The following is an 18,969-nucleotide window of genomic DNA, read 5'->3' as shown; positions in this document are numbered from 1 at the left end:
CTTGTATTAACGTTAGGATTCCTTCAAAAAAACCCAGACACTTGCTGCCAGCTGCCCTCGTCCTGTGCCACGCGGCATCTCATGACAAATGAAGAAGGGGAAGTAAAAAACAAAAAACTCACCCGCCAGCCCCAGGCCACTTTATCTCACGCGAAAATTCCAACGAACACTGGATCCTCTGAAGACTCTTCACAAAGCAGAGGCTTGATGCTGAGCTCTCCTGTCTGAAGTATAGCACCAGAATGAAGTCACCTTGCAAAGCATACGGCAAAACCCGCCCACTGTGCTCTGCAGAGAGAAACCACAGGAAGTGCAGAGGTAGGCCAAGAGTTCCAGTTCATACTCGGAATAGGCCAGTAGGTGAACAGAACATTTCACATCACGCCCAGCATGTGTTATGTTAAACTACAATGAGATGAGTTTCAGTTTTGTCAGCGAGCGAAAGGCACAGTCCCACGTTCGTTCACAACTGCGACAGGCACCTGAGCTACTACACAGCCCTAGGCCTCCCCCTTAGCAGAGAATGCTAATGCTTCCAAATCATGGGCCAGTACTTGACTTTAGCCTGAGCCTAAATCCGATTCATTTCACTTGTGATTTTATCTGTATTTTAATCAATGCTCTTCCTGGTAAGGAGAAATGGCAATGATGCGGCAAGGTTTAGGCCACTGGTCAACTCCTTTCCAGGGAAACAGTTGCCTAAATTTGATCAATAGCATCAGATTTCCTGTGTGTCTGTATCTGGGTGGAGTTGAGATACCCAGGTAAGTCCAAAACAACGACAGCTGGTCCCTTAACCGTTCTGCAATACGTCTCTAGGGTAACGACAGGGTGAGTCCAATGCTCCACAAGCAGATGCACGAAGCATTGTATAACATCAGTCGGCACCGCCCCTACTGCGATACCGACGTTAACCTTCCTGACTGCGTGGAAGGGATTGTGGGGCATTTTCTGGGGCTCCCTGGAACTGCCCATGGCACTGTTAGTCAGGAGCTGCATTCTTAGCACTCACCCACGTGCAACTGGGATTAGAAACCAAAGAAAGAAAGAGTAGGAACCAACCCGCTGTATATGGAAGGAGAGGATAAAGTGGAAAATTCTTACCTCTCCTGCAGTGGGTGGAAGAAGTGAGTCCACTGATAAACCTGCTACCGGCAACAGTAAAGGGCTGAAATAGTTCACGTCACCAACTCATAACCCTGCCTGTCAAGGAGTTAATGCACACTGCACAATCTTGCAACTAAGTATTTTTCATTTGTCTGAACAGGTTACTAGGTATCTAGTCCAACGCCCCAGTAACAAAAAGCACCCTCTGACCCTGAGGAGCAGACTGGAGGGCTCTGAACACCAGCTCTGCAGTCGAGGAGACTTGTCACAGGGTCTTAAGTTTAGTCTCATTTCCTGTATATCACAAGCCACCACCACCCAGCAACCAAAAGGAAACCAAATATTACAGCCCTCTAGAACCTCGACTTTGTGCCACAGGCAGAGAATAGGAAGGACCAAGATGCACTGATGCCCCAAGATGCCGCAAATGGCAGGGAAATGAGTAAGTGAGATAGACCCTGATAATCTTGGCAGGTCACCTGCATCCACACACTGCAGCAGAAGGTAGGGGGAAAAACAATCACCCACAGTCACTGACAATCTCACCCTCTCAATAACAGCAAGCCAGGCATATGGGGAGGAGGAGCTAATTAATAAAGTTGACATTAGGCACCTTCAATGTGCACCAGATATGATTTTTGCAGCAGGACCTGGCCAAGCACTAGTGCTTAACTGCGCGATATGTTCACTTTCTTTTGGGAAAACCACAAAACCCTGAAGTTTGCACCAACCAAGCCATAAGACACCACAAAGCTTTAAAAGAGGTAAAGCAAAAGGCAGAGCGAGACCATGTTATATAACAATAACTCCTGCTTCAGTCTCCCTGCCTAAAACTTTTGCCACAAAGATGAACTGTGGCATAATATGCACAGCAAAACAGGCCAGCCTCCAGCACACCTAGGTACTCAACTGCCTGCGGTATCGGCCTTTGCAAACAGAGTCCTCCTCAAGGAAGGCTGGTGTTTTGGAGCCATTCACAAGCCAGGCCAATTAATACACAATATGATGTGGACTGTATCAGACCTAGTCATAAAATAGGCAAAACTTGAGGTTTAAGTGTCACAAAAAATGATCCTGTTTATTATTATTACTATTATTAAAGTATCTGTGTGTTCACCACCACGCTATGCTCCTGTATTGATTCACGTGTGCTTTGTGCACTGATAGCCTGCTGACAGCCCCGCGATTAATAACTCTAATACAGTTGCAGCAAAATGTCCAATCATCAAAAAAGTTAGCCAGCATAATTTGTTAGTCTCTAAGGTGCCACAAGTACTCCTTGTTCTTTTTGATAAAACTTGAGTGTTTCTATTGTTCTAGCAAATTTTTCTTAAACAAACAGATCTCCTCTGGCTTTTGCAAATGACCCCAATTAATAAAGGGCCATTATTACTTCTCCGCAATTTTCCATGTCTTGTCCACAACTCAGCTGCAATTATTTGACAATCATCCCACAATTCAAGTTGGGCTTTCACGATACACACATCAACGACTGTGTCTCCGGCTGGTCTGCAAGACGACAGGGATTACAAAGAAGAGGGGTAGAGAGGAGACAATGGTCTGCCTACTGTGGTCTGACCCCATTCTGCGTCTGTGCCCTGTGGAAGTGACACCCTCCGCACTCACAGGTCCCTTCCCTATATGTTGGTGGAGGCAGGAGGCGAGGGGAAGACAGTATGTGAGCGTGTAGCCAGTGGTATGACCCAAGTAGCTAATAATCTACAAACCAACCAGCTGTCGGTCGCCCAGAGTTACCAATCCTTCCAAGCCTCTGGGCACATGGACAAATGACGTGGAGATGCCTCTAGCCACAATCAATGGGGTTTATTGAGACCTGGCTGTGTATCAGCATACAAAGCGAGTCCTGGAAATCTCTGCGACATGGCCCCCACCAACCGAGTTCTTTCAGGCACAGCTGCACATCTCACAGGGCCGCTATTCTGCTGCGTTACCTTCTGTGTCCACGTCTGCGAGGAGAAAAAGGGAAAACACATTGATGTGGAAAGAAAGAAAAACCCAGCCCCACCTGAAAGCACTTAAGTTTGTGTTTCTTCATTTCCTGCCTGGGCTCCGTCCCCGCAGATGGCGAGTGGCTCGGCAGCCAGCACTTCTTGGGAGAAGTGCCATTAGAACGGGCCAAAACCGACAAGCTGCAGAGTTTTCAAGGCTCGCCCAAGAGCTCTGCTTTGTCTCCAGGCTGGTTGTGTGGCTCTTTGTTTCCCTGCTGCTTGCTCCCTGAGTCCTGCTCTGGCACCTCCAAGAAAAATCAAAGGAGGCCTCGTCTGCTGCTGCGAGGGATGAAACCTAACCCCAGTTTAACAGAGCCTCGGGGAGCCTTGACAGCTTTAGCAAGCCCTGGCTGCCAAGAAGCAGTCCCAGGGAGGGCCAGAGGAGCTAACTGAGATGGACGTTCTGTGTTTGTTAAGGCCCCTTCATACCAGCTCACCCTGGCCCTGCTGAATCGCTGGCTAACGAGGAGAGGAAGATTCTACAAGGAGCTGCAGAGAGAAGAAGCAGTGGCTCCCAGAGAGGGCACCCCAGAGAGAGCCTATAGAAGGTGAACCATTGACGTCCATTTGTCCCCACCCCGCCTGTAGAAGGGAATTGAGTTTAGTTTATTCACTTCAGCTGCCATGTGCCTGGAGACAGCTCAGGGGTCTGAAGGCCTCTCTCTATGCAGCATAGGATCACTAGTTACACAAGCTTCTCCATATTGCAACCCTTCATCATGTGTGTCCTCAACACTGACCTGGCCAGGTAGGGCACAGTGCTATGCAGCTGTCAGGACACCTGGGTTCTACTCCAGGCTTCTGCCTCGGAGCCCACGTGCCTATGGGCAAGTCAGTTTTGCCTCTCCGTGCCTCAGCTTCCCCATCATTGGCAGTAATACATGTCTTTCTAAAAGGCTGCGAGAGCTATGGATGAAGTAGCTCCGTTAGGTACTGGATTATTGTATCATTTCACAATGGTGGCTCGCATCTGTTACTACGGCAACGCTCACTGGGAAGTAATTCGATGCCCTCCTCCTTCTCCCTTGGAGCGGATCGCTAATCTCAACAGAAGCAAGTACGCGTGTTTACGGCAAAGATTTCATCGATTCCCTTTAATGGGACACTAACACAGAAGCTGTATTCGATTTAGAAATAAGATCGTCTTTGCCCCATCAAGACATCATCTTATCACATTCTGCCTGCAATAAAATCACGTTTATTGTTCAAACCAGTTAATATCCTCCCACCCTACAAGGGATATGAATTTTGGAGTGTATGAATTCAATCTTTTAGCAACCTCAGGCAAGTTGTTGCACCTCCTTTGCCTCAGTTTCCTCATCAAAACGGCCATAATGCTCACGTGGGTATAATGAGGCTTCATTAGTTCGTCTGTACTGACACGGCCCCGTTCATCCGAGAATCTCAAAGCCCTTTGCAAACTGTATGATGAATGTTTTACCAATGGAGGAAACTGACCAGGAAACGCACCCATCCACAATGTCCCATTACAACAAGTGCCCGTTACAACTTCGGTACGCAGTAAAGCGTGGCTATAAATAGCCTGTGAGATGAATAATGGCAAAGATGGTTTTGATAGCAAGGCTGGGGTGGGTTACTCCACAGAAGGAGTCTTGCGATGCTCGGCATTCCCTCTGACCCACACTCCATGGATTCACGTACCAGCGTCGTCATACTCCACAGATTTCAGGAAGAGTCCAGCTGCCGGAGCCATGGTGTTTAGTGGATAAGCTAGTGGGTCTCTCATCTCTAATAGTTCCTTTATGTGATAAGGAGCCAGCCTGCCTTGGCCAACTGCTACCAGAGCCCCTACCATCCTTCGTACCTGAAACGACAGAATTCAGCTTAGAAATACTGCCCCGTTGTTGCACTTGTAAAAAGCAGACGTGAAAACCCTCTGCCCGGCATCTGATGCCATCAGTGTAACCCAGCAGGGCCCAGGGGCATGTAACATTCCAGAACTATCAGTGCCAGGGAATTAGCCTATGGAGTGATGCTTACACCCTGCAGTTCAGAGCGGCATGCCTGGTCCCCGCCATCCCGGGAGGAGTCCTGCCAACAAACACTGGTTAAGAAGAAGTGGCGCAAGAGGGCCAAGCAAATTCCAGCACTGGTGCCACTTGCTCAAAGGAAGGTCAGATAAACCAGCCACTGCAAGAACGCGTTGTCTCTCTGGGGCCTCTTCTGCAGGTATTTCTAGTGCCACCACTGGCTGTGGCATCTCCCTGCCAAGCCAGCTGCAGGGAGCTCCCATCACTCATCCCAGCTAACTCTGTCGCTCTGTATGGGCCCAAAGGGCTCTGGGCGTCTCCTGAGAGGGGCTGAGTGGGAATTAAGGGGACTCAGGCCCTGGGAGGAGATTCCAAGCTCCGTCGTCTATTCTATGCTGGGCTTCTTTACTGAGAGCCAACCCAGGGGCTCCATCACTGCGCAGACCCACTGGGTGTGTCTACACTGTGATGAACCACCCACAGCTGGCCTGTGTCCACTGACTTGGGCTCATGGGGCTGTAAAACTGCAGTGGAGACTTCAGGGTGAAGCAGGAGCCCAGGGTCTGGGACCTACCCCTCGTCACGGGGACTCAGAGTCCAGGCTCCTGCCTGAGTCCAAATGTCCACACTGCAATTTTCAGCCCCACAGCCTGGGTCAGCCGTGCCTGCTTTAGTGCAGTGTAGGACGTACCCAGAGAATCAGGCCGAGACCAGTCACCCCAAAGAGCCTTGACTCTCTGTCCAGAATGTGGCAGCCTGGACCTTCCACATCCCCCAGAAGCACCCCTTGGCTTTGCTCTTTTAACTCTCAGGGTCTGTCTACACTGCAACACAGCCCCAGGGATAGAGAACTCGAGTCGGCCGGCTCTGGGTTTGCTAACCTGGAACTTGAGCATCTACACCCATTCATAAGCCCAGGTTAGGAATCGTTGAAACCCAGCCTTGGGCTCCAGCATCTACACTGCATTATGCAGGTCCGAGTCCAGCCAGGCATATCCCAGACTTCTTAGTGCCCTCCCACAACGTGGCCACTCTTGCCTTTTGTTCATGGGGGCGTGCAGGAAAACTGGGCTGTCCACCAAACGTGACCGTTCAGAGGACAAAAAGTCAGCCCATGGAATTGTGGGATACTCCCTGAGCATGAGTCGGGGGGCGGGGGGGCTGTGTCTACACTGCAAAGCAATAGGGCTTGAACCCAGGCTTAGAGCCTCCACCCCCATGGGGTCCTGGGACAGAGCTGTGTGTGTGTACATGGAAGAGGAGTTAGAGGTGCAAACCCTGGGCTTGCACTGCAGTGTAGACATGCCCTGAGACCCCACCTTTGTGACACCCCCTCACACACAGCCCTTGCTCCCCCAATCCACTGGTGAGCTCCAGCAGCTGCCCCCCATCTCCAGCCTGCAGGGGGCAGGACACTGAACGGCAGTGATAGGCGGTAGCTCTGCTGTGATTTGCCTGCTCCATGCGTCTGCCCTGGGACTGCAGGCAGCAGTGACAGTGGCTAACACCCCCACAAATCAGCACAGTGACCTCTAGTGGGCAAAGGAGGAGGTGTGAACTGCAGACAATATTCCTGGGCCCGGGGCCCTCTGCATTATATCATGAGAGCCCTCCTTGCAGTAGGGTGACCAGACAGCAAATGTCAAAAATTGGGATGGGGTGGGATGGGGTGGGGTGGGGTGGGGTAGGGGGGGTAATAGGAGCCTATAGAAGAAAAAGACCCCAAAATCGGGACTCTCTCTATAAAATCAGGACATCTGGTCACCCTACCTTGCAGTGATACTGGAGTGCCGGGGACACTGAAACTTTCTGCTACATAGCAACGCTGCCTCTCACTGGAGCGCACGTGTGGGCAGAGAGCGCTAAGCAGAGGCGAGGAGCAGCAGTGCCCACACATCCCTCTGTGGTAGGAAACTAACGAGCATGCGACAGAGCTGGGCTTTCAAACTCAAGTTATGCAACCAACCTTGTTTCCAGGCGGGGGAGACTCGGGGGCTCGTGTCTCTCTCAAAAAGCCAAAAACAAGTGAGTCAGATGAGGAAGAAATGCCCCCGCAGCCGGCAATTTGATATTTCAAACACCTCCTCTGATCTGCATCTAACACCTTCCCACTGCCACTTGCTGATTTCATCCACAACTACATGGAGAAGCTTGGCCTCATGTCCATCACCTGAGCATCTAGGCTAACTCTTGTCCTTTTCCTCTCTGTCCCTGGAACCGAAGGTGTTGCAGGGATGCCACTGGCACTTGCATCCATCGGTGCCTCCTGTCCCAAGATGCCCAAAAGTCAGCAGCCTCCTACGCCAGAGGCACTGAACATCTCTGCAGAGAGGCCGTGCACGGACTGCTGCCTGCCAGCGCCCACTAGCAGCAGCTGCATCAACACGAGCAGCCACAGCCTGACAGCTCCTCCTCAGAAAGGGCACATCTACCAACATGCAGGAGGAGCGAAGCTAAAAACTAGAGCACCAAGGATGTGTGTAGGAATGAGGTCTGCCTACAGGAGGCGCTGTCGCTCGTTGAGAGGCGCTGATAGATCGGAAGGTCTTTGGGGCAGGACTGTCTTGAACACGCTGGGGTCCTGGTCCATGAATGTGGTTCATGGGCACTATGATAATACAAACAATTACTCATCATCATCGGCCCAACACCTCAGTCCCCTTAAGCCAGCTGTGATAGGGTTTGGGATGGGCCTTGGTTTCCATACGGCTGCTAGGAACTGAAACCCATTGTTGTGTTTTTCACAGCAGCTAGTTAGGTACAGACAGGAGCTGGACAGGAGTCAACTGCTAGCAGCCAAGCAGCAAAACCATCAGCAACAGCCAGCCCGTATCCTCTCCAGGCAAAGCTCTGGTGGGGCAGAGAGTGGGCACTGGCAGTGATCCTGTTCAAAGCACACAGTGCAGCTGGAGAAAGGAGATGACGAGATTTCACAGCTCCCACAAGAGTTAATGCACAAAACGGAAACTGTCCACCCACTGGCACTAGTAGCCTATCAGCCGGTGTCCCTTTAAGATAGGGTGGGGAACACACAATTTGAAGACTTCAGTAACTCGGACATAGGTTAGGGGTTTGTTATAGAAGTGGATGGGTAGGGTTCTGTGGCCTGCTTTGTGCAGGAGGTCAGACTAGATGATCATATTGGTCCCTTCTGACCCTAAAGTCTATGTTATGGTAGTTTTTTTCTTGGCTTAGATGGCAAGAGGGAAGGAGGGTCAGGCAGTAGGCAGCCCCAAAAGGTGGTTTTCAAGACGTGATTGTGTCCTTTGCTGCTGCAGCATGATGAACTGCGTAAAGGGCAGGAAGGAGCCTGGGCTTTTAGTTTTTGCTTCTCCTTATTTTATTACATTAGCAGTTCAGGTTGTGTCTACTCTGCTTTTCCTGGAAGATTCTGTGATTGGGGGAGCTTAAAGGATTATGGGATCTCCACTCTCAGAGCAATGGAGAAGAGAGATCCTTTTAGATGAGATGTGACAGAAGCTCCTAGGCACTACCACAATTCAAATACTAAATAATCATAAACTCCCTTTAACTCAAACGTCTGCCAAACATCTGGGAGGAAAGACATTTTTGTTAAAGTTTAATCATCCCCTGCCCCTTCAGTTAAGGGCTGAGGAAGTCCCAACTCAAGGTTTTCGGCTCCTCCAGCAACATCAGACTTGATATTCCTGATATTTCTGTGTTTCGTTATCGGATGACACCATAAAGAAGCTAAATAAATAGGGTGCCCGCATAATTTTATTTCCACCTTTATAGGTCACCAAAAAAAGGAGGACCCTAATGGCTGGAAATTCCTGTTGCAAAGTTATTAACTGTGATAGAATTCCAATTTCTCTAGCAGTTTTCATCCCAAAATGCTCCCCTAACTATTTACACACAGCCAGCAGCCCTGTGATCTGCAATGCAGCTACCTCTGGGTTGGCAGGGAGCTAGGGAACACCGTGCGTGACAGCGAGTGGGCAGACACCAGGGCAAACCCTGCTCTTATGAAAGATGACCTAGGGTCTTTCATAGCCAGACGGGACCCTGGTTTTTAAGGGTTTGTACAAAAGTCCTGTACACGTTTAGCTACCTGCATTAGCGTTTCATGTGTGAAATCTGTTAGTCCTGCTCTGATTCTTGGAGGTGAAGGGAGACAAGGTATTTAAAATCTTCTGCTGAGACGGCTAAGCCAACGCCTTGGGCTGTAATGGAGAGACAGCAGAGACAGCAGCAAGCACAGAAGGCAGGGCGAGGCAGCTTTTCATGGCATGGATGCTGGAATCATTTTCCCCTTGAGTCATGCGGGGGAAGGCTGTGGGGGAGCTGATTGCTAGCTGGGGAGGAGACAGTGACATGGCTGAGGACAGGCTGGGGCTAACATCTGAGTTCCATTTAGATTTGTTTTATTAGGCTGTTTGTGCCCTTACAAGAAAAATGTAAAGCAAATCCTGCAGGGACCTAAGTGCAACACTAAAACAGGAGGAAACAATTATCCAGGAGGTTGCATTTGCAGTGAAGTAAACTCAGCTAATCGGGTTTGTCCTTGTTAAACCCGCGCACAGGTCAAATGAGCGAGGAGTTATTTATACAAAGACAAAGCACCATCACTTTCCCACTAATGCCTTAATCCAATCAAAGCAGCCGGCTGCCAGGGCAGTTAGCAACTAGGGGTTTGGGTTAGGTCTCTAATATTCAGATTGATGGGCCAACCCAGCACAGGTCTGTTTCATGGGTCTTCCCTGCTCAAGCCAGCTAGGTCTTTTCCATCTCTACCTGCTAAGATCCTACATCTCAGCATGGATAAAACAAACCAGATCTGACTGTGAAGAAACGACCCTTCTGGACACGCACTATTTTACATTTTCCCCACTAGAGGTCACTGCCTGCTGCGAATCTAACTCCCATGCCCGCTACCCCAGGGATCCGGGATAGCCACACGCCCCGCAGCCTCCCGGGGCAAACGCATTACAGTCCTCGTGACAGTTCTCCTGGGGTGCCCCACCCTGTTTCCATTGTCAAATGCATCCTGACTGCACCAGTGGGTAGGTCGGTGCACACAGTTCGAAGCTGAGCTGGGTTTCTGCAGGGATGGAGGAGGTGGTCATAGCTGTCTACAGCAGATAGTTGGGCAGAGATGGAGCATGGGGGGCCCAGAACATCACTGCCCGAGGCTGGGACCTCCTAATGCCTAAAACACTCACTTGGAGGGAGACAGACAATCTCTCTCTCTCTTAATTGTCTTTCCTGGGAACAGGGAATGGGCTAGTCCTTCCCATGCCCTGAAGGTCTCCCCCATTTCGAGACCACTGCTGCTCCGCCTTGGCCACTCAGTCGCTAGGCGCCTGCAGCCAGGGAGTTTAAGAAACTGCTCGGCCGGTGATGAAAACAAAGCTGGTCCGCCATAATGGAATCCCAAAGAGCTGCGTATTGCTCCCTGAAACAAGACCAAGCAGCCCTCTCTCTGCAGCTCGCTGCCACCAGAATGTGACCATGGCCGAGACCCACCAACCAAGAACTGCAAACTCTTTCCTAACAATGACCTCCATTAAACTGCGGAGCAGCCTCTCCCAGGAGGGAGGGGTGGAAATGTGGTGAAAACCCCACTCCTGAGTCATTAAAGCAGACAGGACAAAGCTAGAGAACAGGGCAGAGAAGGGAACAATCCTGCAGCAGGGAATAATCTCCCTGGGACAGGAACTACACGGCGTAATGGAGCTTTTCCATCTCTCCTTTCTATAGTTCTACGTAGTATTTCATGACCCAAAACACAAGTGAAAACTGCAGACTGTCCTCACTAGGCTCAGCATCGTAACACAGAGTAAGACTGCCTGGCAATTGGCTGCAGCCACTCAAACCGTAGGGATATACCGTAGGTAGTTTGGAGAAAAATTACAACTCCCACCCACATGACCTGGAACCTCCAGTCATCTTAGGAGCAAACTTAAAGGTTCTGGTTCTACTGGCCCAAACACTGAAATAAGAACATCTGTTCTATTCCCGGCTCTGCTATGGATTCACTGAATGGCCAGAGCAGTCACGGTGCCTCTCTGCCTCAGTTTACCTATCTGTAAAATAGGAAATACACCTCCCAAGGATGTAGCGAAGTTTGCTTAGTGTTTTGAGATCCTTGGTTGAAAGGGGCTGACAGCGGGTAGAGCTGTATCACCACTGCAGCACTACATCGTACCTGCCTGTAGAGGAATGATCTGCTCTTGAATTCTAGCTCCCAGAACTGCAGTCCCCTAGAAAAAGAAACAAAAGATCACTTTTTAAAATTGTCTCTCTCAAGCCAGCCACCCGCAGTCCCAAGAGAGACTGTAAATCACTGGTCAATTACAGGCAGGCAGGCGAATCAATGTGAAGCCATGAGTTTCCACTTCTGATGTAAAGAGCCCTCATTGATCCCCAACACTGAACAGTGACAGCTTCCTCCAGAGCCCAGATTCTCCAGCGGGAACGATGCTGAACTTGCAAACAGTCAGTTATGCAGTGAGCAAAGCTGAACACAGCACTCCCTAGCCCTCCACTCGTGTACAGCTAAACGGGCCAAGTTCACAGTCCTAGAGTAAGAGAAACAGCACAAGCTGAAATAAAGGAGACACAAACCTTTGTCAGGGAAACGGCAGAGCAGATTTATGGGGGAAGCTGAAATGCTGCTTCTAAGACAGATGATGCCAGAGCAGAGAGGGCAGCTCCGGGGTTGCACCATACTTAGGCAATTTTCTCTCTCACCATCCCAGTTCACTTCTTGTGTGGAGCTTACAGGAAGTTTACACAGCAGCAGATGCGAGGTGGGTCTGTTCTCTATCCAACCCACACACAGCTCTGTCACTCATATTCTGGCTGGCCCTATGCAGGTGGGGATGGGAAGAGGCCAGGAGGGTCCTTCCCTTTGTGCCCTCGGCATCTGCCCAAATCGCTGAACCACCACTTGCATCATGTGGCCCATCTGGCAGGGTCTCTGTGCCCGGCAACGGATTGAAAAGGGGGGCAGTTGCAGGGCTGGGGATAGCAGGGGGTGCAGCGGGTCTGGGCAGAGCGGCATCAGCAGGGCCGTGGAATGTAAAGGCACCGTGGGTCAGGACTGAGGGGAAACAGGACAGCTGTTGGGGGAGGTAGGGTGGGCACGGCAGGAGTCAGGATTCCAGGGCATCAGCAGAGCTGGGCTGGGGAAGTTTTGGTGCCCCGCTGCTCTGCCATTCACCTGTTCGCTCTCAATGGCACCAAAACTCAAGCACGTTAAGACAAGTCATCTTTGTGCCACCACCACCACGCAGCGCTGAGCCTCAGCCTCTCCCTAAATCTCACCGGGACCTCAAAAATAATCCGCTTAAACTAACGGGAACGGGAAAAGACTAAAACAGGCTCCAGGAGAGGAGATTAAGGAGGAACAATTCCACACTCAATCTTCTTAAGCCTTTGGAAGGAGAAGAGAGAATCAAACACCCGGGCCCAGTTTCTGTGCTCCCTGGATGGCACTCACCCGACCTGCCCACCAGGTTTCTGGTTACAGAGCAGAATGTGCCCATAGCCCTCGCTCGCCTGGGGTCAGGGGCAGGGGGGAGAAGAGGGGCTCAGATCACAGTTTTAGTGCAAGCAATAACCTCTCCCATCAGGGAAGTTTGGCGGCTCTCACCCTGCCCTTCCGCTCCAAGCTCCCCGAAACTGACCATGTAACTAGCACAGATACGGACATTGCTGCAGTCGGGGGGGGGGGGGGGGAGAAATCACATTTACCTGCACCCCCAATGAGCCAAAGGTTGCAGATATTCCCTGAACAGGGCAGCTACAGGGGATCCTACTATCCATTATTATTACTGAATAGCGAGCTCACAAGGGCTGCTGCCAGCATGGTGGAGGTTTCCAGGGCCTTGCCTCCACGGGGGATTTCAGCCATTGGTGATCAGCCACAGGGACAGCTGTCCCGGCATAGCCAGCCAGTGCTAACTTTGCAGCAGAGAAGCGATCACTGCTTAAGTGCAGGGTAAGCGACGCGGGTGCAAATTGAATCTCCCCATTAACAGTAGGGGCTGCAGCCCCGGTCAGTGAAACAGGGCTGGAATCCCTGATCTGACTCTGTCCTAGGGGAGCAGCCTCCTTGTGTCAGGGCTAAGACTCTCCTCCCTTTTCTTCCCAGCCTGTGAGCACCAAAGGAGTTGCTGATTTTATGTAGCTTTTGAGGAAGCAGATGCTGTCCTGGGGGATCTTTTGGGGAATTCTTTTCCTGCCATTTCAGAAATTCGCCCCTCACTGAGTAGCACAACCCTAAAATGCCCAAGGACAAAGTAGATCTGAGCCAGAGGGGAAGAGATGGCTGGACACTCTCAGCAGGACTAAGAATTTACAGCATAGTCCTGTTGCTGGGGAGATACGGTCAATTTCATGAGCACAGGTTTAAAACAAACAAAAGGAAGTATTTCTTCACATACCACACAGTTAACTTGTGGAACTCCTTGCCAGAGGATGTTGTGAAGGCCAAGGCTATAACAGGGTTTGAAAAAGAACCAGATAAGTTCATGGAGGATAGGTCCATCAATGGCTGTTAGCCAGGATGGGCAGGGATGGTCCCTAGCCTCTGTCTGCCAGAGGCTGGGAATGGGCGACAGGGAATGGATCACTTGATAGCTACCTGTTCTGTACATGGTCTCTGGGGCACCTTGCATTGGCCACTGTCGGCAGACAGGATACTGGGCTGGAAGGACCTCTGGTCTGACCCAGTATGGCCATTCTTATGTTCGTTCATGTGATTGTCACGCCTGGGCTGGACAGCGCCACGGTGACTCTACATGGATGCAATGCCTTGGCCAAGTGCACTGGGTGGCTCTGGGCTGCTCTGTGGGGATGACGTGCCTCGGCTTGGCTCGGAGGTGCTCTGCACAGGTGCTGCCCACGGGCTAGGAGCTCCATACCAAGCGGGAAATCAAACACTTTTTATTTGCGCCTGCTAGGTGGTCCCCGCTGATCCATTTAAAAGGCCAACCATCTCAAGTTATTTCCAATTAAATTCTCAACAGCTGCATTGCCCAGTTTGCCAGCTCCCCCTCGTTAAACCTCACCAGCCTTGCACACGGCTCAACTGAGCTTTAACCAATCAAAAGCCAGGCAGGATGCATGTCCCAAGGCAGGACACTGCCCCGATGAGCTGAGGTCTAAATGGGGACAAGCCAAATGCAGACAGGACGCTGGGAACAGCAGGGGAGGCTGCAGGTAGCGCACAGAACTGGATCAGCAGTGACTGCTAAAGGCTGAGAACAAAGTGCAGTGGCAGAGCTGGGCAGAGACCTCCCGGCTAGAATGGCAAGGGAAGGATTTTTAGGTCAGGGTTCTGGACCCAGGCACATCTAAGTGGAAGAAACTTGCCCGACATCTGAGCTACCCAGGGCTGCCGACCCCTCCCCACACCGAGCCATGCTGCTTTCAGAAGCACTAAATTCACACACCACCAGCCTCTTCTCCCACCGACATGAAGATTGCTTTTGGCATTTGCTGCAATTATGCAGCTTCTGTTCAGGAGGTGGGGGGAGGGGAGTCATGAGGATCGTTTGGCTGATGTAACCCGAGCAGACATCTCCCAAGAGGATGCACAAAACACGCTCTTCTCCGGAAGATGCAAAATGGGCCTTAATTGAAGCACTATTATTTAAACAGCAGGCACTGCAGCCCTTACGCACAATTTTACTCCAAGCATCTGTAAGTAATGGGGATCGGGGGAGGGGGGTATTAGACTTAATGGTTAATAATGACACAACCAAAGTCACCTCAGCCACGGGAAGCTGATTTTTCCCTGGCAGCCCAGTGCAGCTTCCTTGTTCTGGGTTCTGTTACTTGACCTTGGCCAAAAGTTCACCTGGGAAACGAGCATGGCGGCTGCACGGTCAGCGGCTCGCTCTGCAGCTAGCAATGAAGTAGTGCTGCAATGAGTTAGGTGCGTTAGGAGGGGACATGACAGAAGCATGCAACGTAATGAATGGGGCAGGGAGCATTGATCAGAAACCAGCATGACCCACGTGTTACAATACAAGGACAAGGGGACAGTCAATGAACTTGAAAAGCGGCCCATTCAAACTTGATCAAAAGAAAAGATTTTTTTCCCCATGTGATGCATAATTAGCCGATGGAACTCTCTGCCACAAGATGTCACCGATGCCAAGAAGTTTAGCAGGATTAAATGAGTAGGAGGCATTGATAGGAGTAACACAATTAGCCAGAGTTAGACTAGTACATACTAAAAAATACACCAGACAAGAGGTTTGGAAGGATAATTATTAGTAGTAATATTGCAGCACCTTGGAGCCCTAGTCATGGACCCCGTTTTGCTAGGCACTGTACGAACACAGAACAAAAAAAACAGCCCGTGTCCCACAGAGTTTATCATCTACATGGAAAACAACGGACAAAGGTAGATACTGACTGACAGGGGATTACAAGAAAACCGTGAGACAGTGTTGGTCAGCATGACAGGCTGAGCTCTCTGCACACCAGCAGCCTAACCACTGTCAAGTTTTGTGCAAGCATTGTGGAAAAGGAGGGTCCTTAAGGAGGGTTTTGAAGGAAGCTAATTCATTAGTTTTGTGGATGTTTATGGGGAGCTCCACCACAGCAAGAGGGGCAGCACGGGAGACAGCACGAAGGGGTTACGTTTTCAAACAAGCAAGTGGGTAGTGGAGGCTGGGATCCTGGACCAACCGGCTGCAGGACAGCGAATGAGACACGGGGAAAGGCCACGCAGGATCTTGAAAGCGAAGACACGCAGCTTGTATTTTTGGTACGCTAGAGAAGCGGAAGCCAATGGAGGGTTGCAAAGAGAGGAGGTGACATAGTCAAAGTGACAGGCCATGCAAACAATCTTTGCGGCAGCATTCTGAAGGGATCTGAGCGCGACAGGACTGTATTGGTGAAGGCCAGAGAAAAGGACGTTGCAGTAATTGAGGTGCAAGATGATGAAAGCCTGGAAAAAGCCTCTTGCTGTGTGGCAGAAGCTCTCACGTGTGTGGTTTGGGAGCAGACTTTCCTTAGGAGCAGCTGAGCCCATAACTGCCAATTGCAAGGTCCGGATCTTTGATGTAACTGGTACCGACCTCGGCCAGAGACAGGATATTGGACTGGATGGAGCACCTGTCCGGCCCGAAGTTCCTAAAAGTTGTCTTTGAGGAAGCTCTCATCCCCCTTCATAATAAACTGAACGCACCGTGAGTGCTCCAGGCAGCACTGCTGCATGTGTTGGGATAGATGGAGCCAGCCCTTCCTGCTTTTCTGCAGCTCCCATTAGGACTGCTCAGTTGCACAAGCCTAGGTGCAAAAATGAACATTCTTCCGTATCGGGGTCAGCTGCTGAACCATGAAATGCATCCACAGCCGAAAGTCGAGAAAGAATTTCTACCTGTCAAGAGAGCAGTGGACGCAGCCTCCCAGCAGACAGCTGACTAGGAGTAATCCGGAGATGGTCAGCACTTTGTCTGGCCTGGGAGATGTTTGTTTCAAACAAGCTTATCAAAATGTTTATTTCAAAAATATGTAAATCCCAACAAAGAAAGAAAAATTCAAAAGTATTAGCATCACCAACTTTCCATCCCATCGGCAGCTCTAACAAAGTACTAGAGACGTACACATGGATTAGTTCAGTGACTGGATCCATCCGATTAGCTTGGGGTTTGCATCTTTAATGAGACAGCGTTTCCCCCAACTGTTTAGCAGATGTCTGAGTTAATTAGTTGTTGCTGAAACAGAGTTTTGAACACCAAAATACCCCACTCTTTCCATTTAACTGGTTTTCAACTGCTTGGTGCCTGTGACTAGTTCCCCAAATCATCGAAAGAGCCTTTCAGGGAAACAGAGTGGAAAAGAACTGAATTCATAATGTAACAAACACACCAGGTTGTTGGTTTTTTTCCCTTCCACAGACCTTTCAGATCTTCTCATTCACCAGGAAGCAGCAAGAATAAAGACGGCACACGCCCATTTCTCCTACTCTTTGCAGGTCACCTTTAGGAAATGGTGCAACTGTCTGGAACACTGGCGGTTCACCAAATGTGGCCTTCCCTTCCACGTGCAACACCGCTTTGTTGTTATTCACCTTCCCTGGGGTATAAACCCCACCAGCTTCCTGACAACCACTCCTTAGCTGGGGTCAAGTGGGAGGGGGCTTCCTTCACCTTCTGCTGAAATAGCTGGCTCTGTGAGCCAGGATACAGGATGAGATGGACCAGCTGATGCGGCCTGGCCATTCCTACCGCCCTGTGCAATTCCATAGAGCCTTGTGGGGCTGGGAAGCGTGCATCAGATGCTGGAGACAGGAAGCGAGCCTCAGAGCCGGAGGGGAAATGGGGCATTTTTGTCCCTCCCCTCCCCATCGACATTCACATTTTTGATGAAAAACATGGTCAACCTTTCAACCGACTGCAGCAAGTGGAAGGATTCCAGGGAGGGGCAGGGATAGAGCCAAGGGAGAGTGGAGAAGAGGCGGGCACCTTTTGAACAGGCTGGGAGAGGGAAGGGCCGGGCCAGGATGTAACAGGAAATGGCAGTGCCATGGGATTCGAGTCACGTTAATTTCAGCCTTTGCTCTACGAAATCCCATCTGTCCCGGCGGGAAACACTGCCTCTGACACAGCCTCCCTTCTGCTCGGGGGCATCCAGCCCTAGGTCTGGGCTGGTCACTAACGCGGCTCTACTTACTGGCAGAAAAAGGATGAGGAAAGCAGCTCTGATCCCTAGGTAAGGCTCCTTCCCAAACAAGAACTGGCTTTAACCACCACCAGGGAAGCAGCTATTGCTGATTTACTGCAGGTTACATTTATATTTCATTTATGCGTCTCAATACCCAGTGCGAAGGACTGCTCAAAAACAAGTGCTCCTGGAAATTGCAAATGAAGAATCTCGTTACCTAATGAATTGGAGCCATTTAGTTAATAATATTTGCCAGCGTAAACCTGGAAGCTGAGCCAGGCTGCTCACTGCAGTTCCTTCAGCCACAGTTCAACGCAATTAGCTGGGCATCATATCGCCAAGATAATGAATTTAAGGAGCCCCTAGCAGGTCAGATTTAACTCTATGTCTTCTAGGGTGACCAGATGTCCCGATTTTATAGGGAGAGTCCTGATTTTGGGGTCTTTTTCTTACATAGGCTCCTATTACTCCCCACCCTTGTCCTGATTTTTCACACTTGCTGTCTGGTCACCCTAACGTCTTCCCCTTGTCTCCGAAGAGACAGCTGGAGACTTGAACCCTGGTCCTTATGTTCCAGATCCATGTGCTTCTTCCACTTGAGCTAAAGGAGAACTCCCTCAGCTTGTCCTAACGGGTCTGTAATACTTTCCCCAGTGTGCGCGGGGGGGGGGGGGAGAGGATGACACGACTTGAGGCCAACATCACTCGTTCATATGCTCAAAGCCAGCATATGAGTTCCAGCACATGAGCAGCAGACAGGATGAACCCAGGAGTCTGACGCCTTCTGCTGGTGGGTGTCTCCATCCTGTTGTCCCAGCAGGAGAAACTGGGCTCCATGCACATGTCATACTCAGCTGGCACTGAGGCTAGCAAGGCAGAGAGGGAATACGCCAGGGACCGCCATCCCCCCAGGGCTGGGCCAGGCCCTTACACCAGCGCCGAAGGCAGTGTACGCTCAGCCGACGAGCACGGACTGACGCATGTTCTGATTTTGTTACAGATCAGGTCTCAACGACAGAGGCTAAAAATAGAAAGCACAGAGCAGGCGGAAAAGGGAGCCCAGGCAAAAGCACCGAGGAACTGCCAAGATGCATTCAGTGCAAGCCACCGCTGGGCTGGCGAGGCAGCTAACATGCAGCGAGTGCAGCCTGCCCCAGGGGTGGGGGAACCAGTCCAAACAAAGGCAAGGCCGGTGGCTAATGCACTGGAGCAGG

At 50.7% G+C, this 18,969-nt stretch overlaps 1 protein-coding gene across 9 annotated transcripts in view; it reads right to left on the bottom strand.

The window, feature by feature from the left end:
* The window catches only part of PUSL1 (pseudouridine synthase like 1), a 70,069-nt gene that overhangs the window by 5,017 nt on the left and 46,083 nt on the right, over nucleotides 1-18,969 (bottom strand). For 5 of the 9 annotated variants that reach the window (XM_030537461.1, XM_030537460.1, XM_030537462.1 and 2 more), the window contains 3 exons: nucleotides 11,277-11,331; nucleotides 4,779-4,941; nucleotides 123-3,074 (listed from right to left, as the gene is read on the bottom strand). In XM_030537461.1, the coding sequence (XP_030393321.1) occupies nucleotides 3,043-3,074; nucleotides 4,779-4,941; nucleotides 11,277-11,331 (250 nt within the window). In that variant the 3' untranslated portion in view covers nucleotides 123-3,042. Of the gene's footprint in view, nucleotides 1-122; nucleotides 3,075-3,553; nucleotides 4,729-4,778; nucleotides 4,942-11,276; nucleotides 11,332-18,969 lie in introns of those variants that run through there. The other 4 variants (XM_030537456.1, XM_030537458.1, XM_030537457.1 and 1 more) reach the window with 4 other exon arrangements.

Source organism: Gopherus evgoodei, chromosome 18 (genome assembly GCF_007399415.2).
Source record: "Gopherus evgoodei ecotype Sinaloan lineage chromosome 18, rGopEvg1_v1.p, whole genome shotgun sequence".
NCBI classification, from domain to species: Eukaryota; Metazoa; Chordata; order Testudines; family Testudinidae; genus Gopherus; species Gopherus evgoodei.
This window is presented reverse-complemented; position numbering and strand designations above follow the sequence as displayed.